Source organism: Rhinopithecus bieti, unplaced genomic scaffold (assembly GCF_001698545.2).
Source record: "Rhinopithecus bieti isolate Rb0 unplaced genomic scaffold, ASM169854v2 scaffold_17743, whole genome shotgun sequence".
Classification (NCBI taxonomy): Eukaryota; Metazoa; Chordata; class Mammalia; order Primates; family Cercopithecidae; genus Rhinopithecus; species Rhinopithecus bieti.
In genome coordinates, this window is record NW_016809230.1 from 2,261,032 (window position 1) to 2,274,959 (window position 13,928).

The 13,928-nt window shown below is 33.5% G+C and overlaps 1 protein-coding gene across 1 annotated transcript in view; it reads left to right on the plus strand.

Moving 5' to 3' along the window:
* LOC108539968 (rho GTPase-activating protein 15) overlaps nt 1–13,928 on the plus strand; it is a 438,320-nt gene that overhangs the window by 313,122 nt on the left and 111,270 nt on the right. The window contains exons 8-9 of the mRNA XM_017888935.1: nt 5,436–5,534; nt 6,758–6,887. Coding sequence (XP_017744424.1) covers nt 5,436–5,534; nt 6,758–6,887 — 229 coding nt within the window. The remainder of the gene's footprint in view (nt 1–5,435; nt 5,535–6,757; nt 6,888–13,928) is intronic.

A 13,928-nucleotide genomic window follows, 5' to 3' on the forward strand; every position in this document is an offset into this window, starting at 1 on the left:
TGCATTTTAATAAGAGAGTTGCCAAAGCAACTTTTTTTTTTTGTAATCAGCATATATTTACTTAACATCTAGCAACATTGGGAACACAAGGCAGATACTTTCTCACAAAATGCTTTAACAAGTAACATTTTTGGAAAGGCAAATTGAAGACCTTTTACATCTAACTGATATTTTACCCTTCGTTTTATTTTAACTTTGCTCAACATGTTAAGAAAAATGTTAGGAATTACTCAAACTAGACTGTAATTTGAGACAGACATTCAGTCTGATAGTGTAATTTCTTTGGTGGTCATAAACACCTTTGAGACCAAGTAATTAGCTATTAGTATAACCATGACAACCTTCATTTGATCAGCTATATGTTGAGTGATGCAAGATGAAAAAAATGTGAATCTGTGTGGGTTTTTAAAGCATTATTACTTCGATTTTAGGTCTCGGTATCTCCCTATCATGTATATTTCCTGCTAGGAGTATTGAATACAGATATGGACAAAATTATCACAAAAATAATTCATATTCACTTCAAATAAACTCAGTGTATGTTGATATAACTTTTATTTTACTTAATTTAACTCAAATATAAAATTATATCATGAAGTCCAAAGTATCTCTAAACATAATAGAAATTAAATTCCATTCCTCTTATTTACGTATTTCTAGAACCACTGTAACCATATTATTAACATGTTTTAGGGCTCTTTGGATATTGGGCATATTTTATTATACATTTCCTACATACCATTTCAGTTTCATTAAGATGGAATAATCCCTCCTTAGATTCTAATCAAAATGTGAAAGGTTCAAGTGTAGGATTGCTTTAGTCTTTTCTAGGATTTGAAGGAGTTTTAGATAACCCAATTCAGTCTTAGATACATTTTTTCATAGCAAGAGAGTGCTTGTTTTTGGAAAGAAAAATCAGAGTTAGGATTTTGCATGATCTTTTAAAATCGGGCTATCTTTAGCCTAACTGCAAGGAAAGAAGCAACTTTGTCTAAAGTTGCTATTCCAAATTTCATAACTGAAACCAAATTATCACGGCCCTTTTCCTGTTCAAACACACAGTTCTTGACTGTATACAACTGTTTGCTGAGAACTAGTGAACTAGAAATCAAGATCTTTGTAATCTCTTAATTCTATCATTTAAAATGATGCCAATTTGATAGAATGGCATTCTCATTTTCCTCATTTGCTTCATTTTCTTCATTTGCAAAATTACTTTATGATAGTGGAGGAAAGCTGCATTTGGAGAATGTTTATTACGTGCTTTGAGATCATTAAAGCTGATATCACTTTGCATACCAAGTGGTGGTATTCATATCCTTAATATACTGAAGTTCTGATACAATCAACGTTTAAAGAATAACATATCATGACCACCACTTTATGCATACTTTCATGATGTAAATGTGCCTGCAGTAACTACTCACTCCTCTGAAATCTTGACATGAGCATTGTGTGTGCCACTCACATCGGTACTCAGAAGGAGCCATTTTCTAATGTTATTTATCTGTATATTCATGTGTCTTCTTTATCCAAACAGATTGAGTCCTTGAGGGTGGGGGCTGTGTCTCCCTAGCTTCTAGCAATGTGCCTTGTACTTAATGGATGCCTAATCAGTCATTGTTAATGATTAATAGGATGTTCTGTCATGAACGCGTCCTCTCTATTCTTCTGTACATGAAATTATTTGTGGGATTTATTCTGCAATCGGAAGGGTGGAGCTCTCAAACAGAGGGAAGTACCATGTCACTCATTATCTCTTACATCTTTGGTAATCTCCACATGTGCATCTGAAGTCATTTGGAAAAGAAGCTGATAATATCTTACCATCAGATGTGTTTTGCTGATGAGATGTATCTATAACATTGATCATTATTTCTGTTTGGTTATTATTTATAAAAGATTGGCAATAACTAAATTAAAATACCTACAATGTTTACTTTGTGTAGCTATGCATAATTTTGATTCTTTGTTATGTTTATTTTCCCAAATTCTACACAATAAAGTATTATTCTTATAATCCAGAAAAAAAGAGAGCTTCAAAAAAGGTTTGTTTTATATTCGCAGTAAAGCAAAAGTATAAGATATTGTATACAATGCCATTCATCGTACACATTAATGCTTCTCATTTAAATTAAAAGTCTAATACGCATGAAAATCCTACTGCCAGAATGCAATATTGATGAGAGTTACTTAATTGACAATATTTAAAAGAACAATATTTAAATCAACATAAATGCTACTTAAAACTCTTTTAAGATGTTTTAAATTAGCATAACAAAACTCCATTTAATTAAAATCTAAAACACAAATTTCTTCGCTCTTCATCAGTGAAGTCTGGACTTGTATCTATCTGCCTCCATATTCAGAGGAACCGTAACAAGGACATAGACTATTCTAAGCCCACGTGAAAACCATTGTTGAATTAATCCCCAAAAACCTTAAGGAATGTGCCCACTCTGCATGTTGCTCAGTGGACACGCTTCAATAATTTCCTGGGCATATATTTCTTACCAGCAAGAATTCAGATGGACCCTTATTTATTATGAAAAAGTTCAAGACAAATTTCCCCAGATGGATACTTAAAGATATTTATTGTTGACACTGGCACACTTCATTAAGGTTACTTTGGTGCCCTGATACATTCCTTCAAAATACAACATGGTGGTGATGAGGGGATTCCAAGAAACATTTACCTAAAGTAGGTTTCTAAGCAAGGTGGAGACCAGCAGCTCTTATCTAAACCTGTTATGTTTTCCGTAAGTTCTTCCTTCATCCCCTCACCCCAGCATCTGTCATGGAGGCAAAACATATAGAAAGAGTACATTAACATGGCTTAATATCAAAGCCTTTATGTCTGTTACACATCATTTTAGATTGTCATAAGTTGTTCAATCAAAAGGTTTAGTCAAAGCTAACATTCTTTACTGATGTCTTTTTTCCCCAAGAGTGTTGGAAATTCGATTGTTCAAAGTGCAAATATGATTCAGCAAACCATTTATCAGAAATCCTAAAGAGGTAAAGTAAAAAAGTGGGTTGAGGAACCTGAATTAAATGGGCTTTACCAGTCAAAGATTTTGAAACTACTTTCCTGTGAGTGACTGGAATAGAGCAGAACAAAGTCAATTACTGACTGTAATTAAGAAGTGGATGCATTTAAACTGTAGAGAGCAGTAGCAGACTTCTCCAGACTGCCTGGTAACTCGAAAGATTAGTGGGAAGACAGAGGAAAGGATGTGAACTGTATCTCTCTGATAGTATGTTTTGAATGAATTGCATTCATATAGCTCTCTGATCTAACTTCTCAAAATGAATTCATAAATCACTGATTATGTATGATTAATGCAGTAATATATTTGGACAAAGGAACTTTTAAAATACATTTTGCTTTTGGTTGTGTTAGCAATATAAGATCCCCTTTGCATTGCATAGCATGCACCAAAAATGCAAATGCACTGCTAAAGTACTTATATTTTATCACTGTTTGAATTTACTAGACTGAAAGCTGAACTATGTTGGCTCTTTCGTAAACCCTCAAAACATAGTAAATCTAATTATGTTTGTTTCTCATACTTTTAAATGTTGTTTCTTTTATAATTTTAATAATGGTTTATTTATACTGGCAGAGAAATATTATACATTGTGCTTTGGCTAATTCATTTGTCTTTGTGTGTGTTAACAAATTGTGATGTTAGAAATACATTCATAATCAAAATATTTAACTACAGATTAGGATGAAGGTAGAGGTCTAGGACATTACTAGTTTTCTTGTGTTAGAAATGACCTTATATTTTTAGATTACTATTTCTTAGGCAACACTCTATAAAGTAAATATTTGGAACTTTATCTGAGTAGAGAACATTGCAATGGTGTTCAGATAATTAGGAAAACATCACCTTAGCTGTCTTTTACTGGATGCATAAAACAGGAAACTGTTTTGAGCCATCCTTATTCTTATATGCAGTTTCATTTTAAAAAGAGAGAAAATGATTGGTCCCAGTAATCTGTCAAATTCTAGTGTAGGCAATTAAATCCTATTATTTTCAATCTTTCACTTCTTATAATTGCATACACTTTAGACAGTTCTTCTCCTTATAGTTAGAGAGACAACATTTGATATTGGAACCCATCTCAATCAAGAATGGTTACTTTGTAGTACTGATTAATGTTGAATCTCTATAGAGTTTTCCTAAAAACAAATGACAAATGAATATATATGCACATATGTAACAGATTTCTTTCAAAACCCCAAAATCATTGTCATCAAATGTAGCCATGAGACTCCTTGAAGCCTTCAGAATGAGCCATTTGGGGTAATAATTGTCACTTTAATGATAGAATTATAGAGATAGCCTAAAGCATGATTTGTGATTTTCTGAACCTGTGCCACATTTCAGCGTTCACCTCCTGTTTAGAGCAAGGAAGGCTGAGAAGAGGTGACTGGCTCCTGATTGAGTATTTTGAAATGTCAGTCCTCTAAACCTCTGAACTCTGTGTGACGGTAGTTGGGAAATGTTCATCTTCCTGTTGCAAGAAAAAGTCAATAATACAAAGGGAAAATCTTCACAGTTCAGATGGATGGCCAAATACAAAAAGCGTGTCCACACCCACTCTAATCAATTTTTTCTCTAAGTAGCCCGTTACGTGTGAAACTAAGAGTATTGCCCTGTTTCTATAGGGTCATATCCTTTTCTCACAAGTCTGGGGAGAAAAAGATTTACTGTAATGAAAAATGGACAGTTACACACTAAACATTGCCAACTACTTAGCAGTGCTGAGAGTCAGGAACTTGGATGTTCATTTGATAAATACTCTCCCAGAGAGGTTCAAATATGTAAATGAACTTTTATTTTAATATACTCCTTTTGTGGGGAAATTGGTTTTTTCATTACTTTCCTATAGATCTCTGATAAGAAAGTAGAAAGAGTCAAATGTTATTCATCTGAATGACCTTTTGGAAGTCTGCAATTAGTCTTTTTGGTAAATAATCTGTTTTAGAGCTCTCCATAAAAGGAAATCAAATATAGAGATACTATTAGATTTGAAAAAGACAGACAGGAAAGAAGCAAACGTGCAGAATGAATTCTGACACACCCGGGTGCATTTTTCTGCGGGTTCTGACTTAAGTGTGTACTGTCTGCAGTTCTCTGAACTTCCTGGCTTATTTCTCCTTAAGTTGGAGTAATTCAGCTCTAGCCCTACTCTGGCTTAATCGTTCTATTATTAAAACAATAATGTATTTGTTATGACATGAAAAACAGTTTATAGAGAGCAGTTCAAAATGCTCCCAGTTCCCAGAAAGACAATTACTGGAATACAAGAAAATATTTCAGTTTATTAAACTGTGTTTTTTAAAAAAGGATTTTTACATGTAAGAGATCTATCTTACATAGTTTCTTTACCTATTTCTTTTTCTTTTTTTTTTTTTTTTTCAGATCACAACAGTATCAGGAAATGAGTTCCTTCTACAGTCAGATATTGACTTCATCATATTGGATTGGTTCCACGCTATCAAAAATGCAATTGACAGATTGGTATGTATTTGTTTTGGCTGTTACCTTTATTAATTAAAATGTAGTCATTTAAATCTTACTGCTCAGGCATATAACACACACACTCATTTAAATAGATCCTATGGACTGAGAGATATTAAGTTCTTTTAGTTTAAATAGAATCCACTAAAAACCTTTTCAGCAGATAGGATTTGTAAAACTAAATGTCATTTAATTTCTCTCTTTCAAAAGTATAATGCATTCTTTCTTTTTTTCTGATATAACGTGGACATTCATTTACTGGAGGCTGTAAAAAGCACACAAGCCCTTAATAACTACTGATTTTTTTTTTCATTTTCAGTTTATGCAGTCTGTAGTACATATTCCTGAAAATAAATATCAATGTATTTAAGACTCATTGTTATAATACCAATAAATAATAACCCTTTGTACTGATTTTTATTCTTCCAGCTAAGCTAGATTGTTCTTCTCATGAAAATTACATATTTAGAACTTCAAGACATTATCCTAAAACGTACATTTAGAGTATGTTTTCTAAGAATGAACTTATTTAAAACCACTCATTTCATGCTGAGTGTCTAGAACTACATTTAACTTTATGACACTAATATTTGCAAAATTTTGAGAAAGAAATATTCTTAATGCGGAATACAACATGATAGTAAAAGATTTTCTGTGTGATTTTCTTGATACTTAATTGCAGGCTTTCATTAAATCATTTTAGGACTAACATTTTAGAAAGTAAAATAACAAATGTACTTTTTCCTATTATCAGTATATTCCCCTTAAAGGGGTGTGCGTGTGAATGTGTGTGAGTGCACATACATACATACACACTCATACACGCAGAGTTTGTTGTCACTGAGGATGGACTCTGGGACCAGACTGCTAGAGTTTGAATTCTACTTCTATCATTTGCTACCTGTGTGACCTTAGGCAAATTACTTATGTATTTTGGCTTCATTTTCTTAATGAGGAAAATAAGGATAATAATAATACCACCTACTCTATAGAATTGTTGTAATGATTGATTGGACTAATGCATGTATAGTGCATATCATTTAGTAAGTACCATACACATATACAAACTATTATTAGATTATCGAGCTTAGCAAAGAAGACCTATCCCCAAATAATTACCTTACTTCAAATTTCCTCATAAACACCAAAATAGAACAAAAAACAATATGGAGAATCCTTTCTTTCTAGTAAAATTATTCAGTCTAATTATTTTCTCTTTCCAGCCAAAGGATTCAAGTTGTCCATCAAGAAACCTGGAATTATTCAAAATCCAAAGATCCTCCAGCACTGAATTGCTAAGTCACTACAACAGTGATATAAAAGAACAGAAACCAGAGCACAGAAAATCTTTAAGTGAGTATTTTCTTTGACTTGCTCATTTTAAGTTTGTCTAAATGCAGTGCTTATGAAATATAAATGCATTGAAATGAGATTTAAGCCAAACTCATCACACTCATGGAAGATTCGTAGCCATTTCCTGGCCAAGGATTCATGCACTGGAGGGCAGTCTGGGCACTTTGCTCACATCATTGTTGATAATGCCTTTTGAGAAAATAATTGTTCCAAGGTCATGGTCTCTGCTTACAGCAAACCTCTGAATCTCTGAGTAATAGCCATGGTGTTCAGATTGGTGATTGATATTGAGAGTGGGAAATGTCAAGCGTCTCCAACCCTGGTATCCTGACTATTTTATTTGCATACATTAAAAGGTATGAGTGACCACCAGCATGGTCTAACTTAAGTCAACAGGCTATGCCACTTAACACACCTTCAGACCACCAGAAACATTTAGAAACATGCTTGCAGAGAGGCTGATAGAAAATGTGAGATGTGAATTAGATGTTCTCCAAGGTCACACCTAGTTCTAATATTCTGAAAGAATTGAATTTAGAGTAAAAACAATGGTCTCACTACTTACATAGTGATCTTGGCTATTTTTCTTAACTATTCCCCAAACTGCTTCTTCCTCAATGAAAAGGGTTATTAAAATATGTTACACATATCTCACAGAGTTGATTTGAGTCTCAACCTCCTGAAAGAAAAGGTAGATATCTGGCTGGGTAAGGTAGCCCACGCCCGTAATCCCAGCACTTTGGGAGGCCGAGGTGGGTGGATCACGAGGTCAGGAGCTTGAGACCATCCTGGTCAACATGGTGAAACCCCATCTCTACTAAAACTACAAAAATTAGCTGGGCGTGGTGGCATGTGCTTGTAATCCTAGCTACTCAGGAGGCTGAGGCAGGAGAATTATTTGAACCAGGGAGTCAGAGGTTGCTGTGAGCTGAAATCACACCACAGCACTCCAGCCTGACTGGTGACACAACAAGACTCTGTCTCAGAAAAGGCAGACATCTTTGGAACCAGAGAAAACCTATTTCCCAAAGTCTTAAAAATTATAGTATTTTGGGGGGATCTTCTACCAGACTGACCCCAATCATGTGAATCACCATTTTTTTCCTGCTATTTCCCTCTGACCAAAGATCAATATACTGACATCCTAAACTTTTGAATTTAAGGAGAACGCAGTAAGTTGAGAAGAGCTGCTAATGGAATATATATATATATATATATATATATAATATATACCATGAATAATACTATAAATGTAGTACTATTTTGGTGCCTGGGAGTACACAGTGAGCATTACGCACGATTTCTTACTTCAGTACCCTTGACTTCAAATTGATGGATGAAGCAGTCAAACATGCAATCACCATATGGGTGGTAAATATAATAATGTCAAAAGAGAAAAGTCAACTTAAAACTCTGCTGGCAGAGGAAAGAAGGAGGTTTTTTTAAAATAAATGTTTTACAAACTGAGATTTTTTAAAAAAAATTCAGTGATCACTTTACAACCTTTGCTATTATCTGCAAGCAGCTGACACTGAAATCACTCATACCTGTCAGAAGTTTTGGAAGTTTATTACATTTTGACTTATAATCCAATTTACTATTATATAGAAAAAATCAATAGTCCACTGACTGCCACTTTAAATCTTAAAAATTCTCATTTTTCCTTATTTTCTTGTAATCCATATCCATATTCAGTTCTCATCTTTGAAAATTGATAAGCATAAGTTAGTATTGGCTACTCTGCATTTAGGAATCTCAGAGTTCTTGTCTTCTTTACACAGTCCAACAGACATAATCAAAGCCAAAGTCTCTATTGATCAATGTGCAAGGAGGCCGATTCTTCAGTGTATTATTATTCATTGAGGAAAAGATATATTGTTTATAAGTGGGAAGTATCATTCTTTGACAGCCATCTAGATACTTATAATTTTATTCTTTGGGTTTTTATTTTTTCATTTTCATCTTTTTTCCCTATTTTACTTTCTCTGTTTATTCACTTATTTATTTATTCATAATGTTTTTTAAGTACATATTTCATACCAACAGGAGATACAGATTAAGACAATATAAGTAGTATTTTTAGCCATGAACCATACTGTCATAAGTTTCTTTAATATATCTGCTGACTCAGCATTCATTTTAAGGCTTGACATAAGTTATTTTAAACCCAGTTGTACCCCATCACCTTTGGCTTAAAATTTCCCCTCCCTATATGATATAGCTCACTTGTTTCTCATCCCACTGACCAAATCTGAACACACTCACAGCTGTTGACCATGATAAAATCTAATGGTCAACATGAGAGTCATATAAGTAACTTTTCCCTTCTCAAGTGTTTATTTTATTTTATCTATTTATGTGTAGCAGTTAAATCAGTGTAATTTCTATATTCATTAGCTCAAGATGTTTATATTCATAATTATCATATTCATAATTTATGATTTATTTGTGTTTGAAACATTCAATATCCTCCTTTGAGCTATTTGAAGCTATATATTATTTATGTATATATTATTTATCTATATTTCTATAGAATACTAGAACTTATTTTTCCTATTTAGCTATAATTTTGTATCCTTTAACAAATCTTTCTCCCTCCCCTCTTTCCCCTACCCATCTAGGCCTCTAGTATAGTATCCTCTCGTCTACTTTTTACTTCCATGAGATCAACTGCTTTCTTTTAGCTTCTAGGTATGAGTGACAAAATGCAGTGTTTAACTTGCTGTTCCTGGCTTATTTCACTTAAATTAATGTCGTTCAGTTTCATCCATGCTGCCATGAATGACATAATTTTATTCTTGTATATGGCTGAATAGTATTCCATTGTATATATGTACCATATATTTTTTTTTTCAAATCCCTTCATCTGTTATTGAGCATTTGAGTTGATGCCGTATCTTGCCTACTGTGAATGCTGCTGCAATAAACATGGTGATGCAGATGTTTCTTCAATATACTGATTCCTTTCCTTTGGATAAATACCCAGTGATGAGATTGCTGGGCCATAGGATACTTCTATATGTAGTTTTTGATGAACTTCCATGACTTAAAGTAGCTTTAATATATCTTATATACTTATAAAGTGGCTTTAATATATACTTGTATACTACCAGTATATAAGAGCTCTTTTTTCATAGCACTTGTTATTTCTTTTTTGTTCTTTTGATAATAACCATTTTAACTGGAGTGAGTTGATACCTCATTGTCGTTTTAATTTACATTTCTCTGATACAAAAATCAACTAAAAGTATATTAAGGCCTAAATATAGGACATGAAACTTTTCAACTACTAGAAGAAAACAGGAGAAATACTTTGAGATATTTGTCTTGAAACAGATTTATAAATAAGACCTCAAAAGCACAGGCAACAAAAGCAAAAATAAACCAACGGGATTATGTCAAGATAAAGAGCTTCAGCACAGCACAGGAAACAATCAACAGAATGGAGAAGCAACCTACAGAATCGTAGAAAATATTTGCAAACTATTGATCTGACAAGGGATTAATATCCAAAATATGAATGCAAATATCTCAACAGAAAAAAAATAATAATTAAACAATCTGAAAAATGGGCAAATAATCTTAACAAACATTTCTCAAAATAAGGCATACAATAAATATATGAAAACATGTTTAACATCACTAATCATCAGGGAAACGCAAATTAAGTACTTCCTTTAAACTAACCCATCTACAGCCCCCATGGGAAAGCTTTAGGATTAATGCCCATGGCCCAGGATAAAGGCATAGTACCCTCTTTCTTACTTTTCACCCTCTGGGTGAGCATTATTCCACCTTTGGGCTTTCTGTCATCCTTGCATAAGTATCCCTAACCTCTCAGGATCTGTGAGTAATACATTTCTTCTGTTTCATGATTTCGGGTTTCACTTCATTGTGTTCCAACTGACAAACACACTTGATCATTACTTTCTCCAGACAGGGGTCCCCTAGAGAGTGGCTATACTGACTTAGGGCCACTCACAAGAGAAAGTTTTTAAGACCAAATTAGGAGAAATCATAACAAATTAAATTCAAACACATACATTTCACAGGGGGATAAAATAGACAAGTGGATATTAAACAAAAAATATGTCAGACGTCAACCATAAACAAAGATAAATGAAGGTCAATAGATAGAAAGTACAGGAACTATTTTAGGTAGGGTAGTAGGTAAAATATTAGCTACAGGAAGACCTTTCTAAGATGAGAATAATCCTGTGATTATCAGGCAGAGGAAAGAGTAGAACAAAAACTCTGGGGCAGAAGCATGCAGGGAGGCCAGTGTGACTGGAAAGAGTAGGTGTGGAGGTCAGAGATATAGCTGGAGTCAGATCAGGCAGGATCTTTTATTTAATGGGAAGAGTTGGGTACTATTTGAAGTGCATTGGGAGACACCAGGGAGTTTTGAATGGAAAAGTGACATAATCTGACCCAAATTTTAAAGAGTATCAGTCCTGCTGTTGTATAAAGATTGTAGATTGTTTGAAGGCACAAATGGAATCACAGAGGAAAGATTGAGACCCTGACAGGATGCAAGAAGAGTTCCTAGTGGTTTAGATAGAGTAGGAGTTTTGGACATGTGATCCAACTCTGGATATACTTTGACAGTAGGGCTCATCATTTTCAAGGCCATAGAAAAGCATGGTTGTAAAGGTCTTATTTCATCTAGGCAAAAACAACTCTCCTAACATTGTATTTGACTTAGTTGTGTTACCTAGAGTGAGAGACCATTCAGAGACGTGTAGCAAAGGCTTGAAGTTGCTTTCGCAAGCAGCATTCCTTGGAACAATAGAGAAAATACTTCATGAATAAAGGTCATGTTCAAATAAATGTTTAAAATGCAGAAAATCCCTTTTGTGATTGTTAAATCTCTGAGGCACCGTAACATAAAATAAGCTCTTTTTTATTTAGTATCTTCTAGCATGATTTAACCTGGGAAATACATTGTGGCTTAGCACATTGGTAAATCGTTCCCTAAAGTTTTAAATGGTATGCCTTTACCTGGTAAAGTCTGCAAAATCTGACTTCTTCAGAACCTGCAAGAATAGCAATCAGTTCATCAAAAATAGAAATATTTAAGCCTCTTAGTTCTAGAAACATTCTCTTCAAACAGATACAGTTTTACATTCTTAAACACTTTTAATGACTTTAGAACAATTTTTCTTGATGCCAGGTAACCATAATTGTTATGTTAATTTGAAACATATGATATTGCTATTTTAATAGATTGAAAATACTCTAATATTTGTAATTTTATATGTTTCAAGTTAGCAATTTTTAAGAGTCACAGCAACTTCAAGATTCAACATTTTGGAAGTACTTTCCATTTTCTAGTCACTGTGCTTAGTGATTTACATACATATAAACTAGTTAATACTCAAAATGACTTTGTCAGGAAAAATTATGAGAAATTTTGATATGAGCAAAAGACGGTTGACTGACTAGCCAAGGTCATTCATTAGGTTTGTCTCTACCTTTCATTTTTTGACAATTTTATAAGTTTTAAAAAATAAATAATAATGAAAATCACTCTTGCACATAGATATGCAAAGTAGCCATATCTGGTAGAATGTAATTAGCAATTGCANATATATATAATATATACATATATGTACATATATACATATACATATGTGTGCACTAAGAAAGATATATATGTATAGGTATACACATACATGTACACACTCATACACATATGATAGGGAAGAGAGAAGCTATTTATATGTGACAACATGTTTTCCAGAGTTGAGTTACTAAAGTCTACAAACCTAGAAATTGCATGAGAACTTAAGAGTAGAAGCACCCTTTTGAAATTAGGTCTTTATGCAAAATCCCATGCCATAATTTTCAACAACTGCTAGATACATTTACTTAGCCAGTTATGCTAAGTTGGAGTTTAAGATTATCAATGTTAATGTCTAGAAAATGCATGGTGTATTTGTGGAGAGTTAATGCCATTTCAAAAGACTTTTCCATATAATGGTACAGTTTAGAGTTATTTCATTTAAAGAATATTTTCCTTTCATTCCTGATCATTGTCTTCTTTTGCTTCACATGGTTTGAGACATAAGGTAAGATTTCAGAATTGGGATTTAGTTGGGAGTATATATTTAGTGTTAATCATATAAACATTTTGTAGTACATATAAAAGAATATGTGATGCAGTGACTAGCAGATCTGGAATCTTAGATACAATTTCTGGTTCGGAGAAGACCTTAAGATGTTTCTAAAACATGAAGAAAGATATATATGGAGAAAATAAAGGTTTGCAAAAATGTGTTTGAGAAACATTGAGGATAATAAATTCTCTGTTGAGTAACAGTCACTTTAAAAGTTTTAAGATACTGCTGAAAAAAAATCTTACAGATAGAACACTAACTACTTCTCTTTAGAATTTATTTTTAATTGGAAAAGACAATTTATTTTTCTACTTTGAGCTTAAACTCAATCCTGCTTAAAAACAAGGGAGGCCAGGAGTAGTGGCTCATGCCTGTAATCCCAGCACTTTGGGACACCAAGGCGGGTGGATTGCCTGAGGTCAGGAGTTTGAGACCAGCCTGGTCAACATAGTGAAACCCTGTCTCTACTAAAAATACAAAAATTAGCAGGGCATGGTGGCAGGCGCCTGTAATTCCAGCTACTTAGGAGGCTAAGGCACCAGAAATGCTTGAACCCAGGAGGCGGAGGTTACAGTGAGCTGAGATTGTACTGCTGCACTCTGGCCTGGGCCATAGAGGGAGACTCTGTCTCAAAGGAAGAGATACATGATTTATTAATTTCAAAATGTAACTAGTTGTACAATGACTTCATACTCACCTTTTACTTTGAAGTAAAAAAAAAAAAAAAAAAAAAAAAAAAAAAAAAACAACAAAAAAAAACTAGAAAATATAAAACATTTACTGTACACCAGACGCTGTTCCAAGTGCTTGTCTTACAGCGATACATTTAATCCTCTCACCAACCCTATGAGGTAGATATTATTAGTAACCCTATTTTATAGATGAGAAAACTGAGGCATGAAGAACTAAGGTAATTTGTATG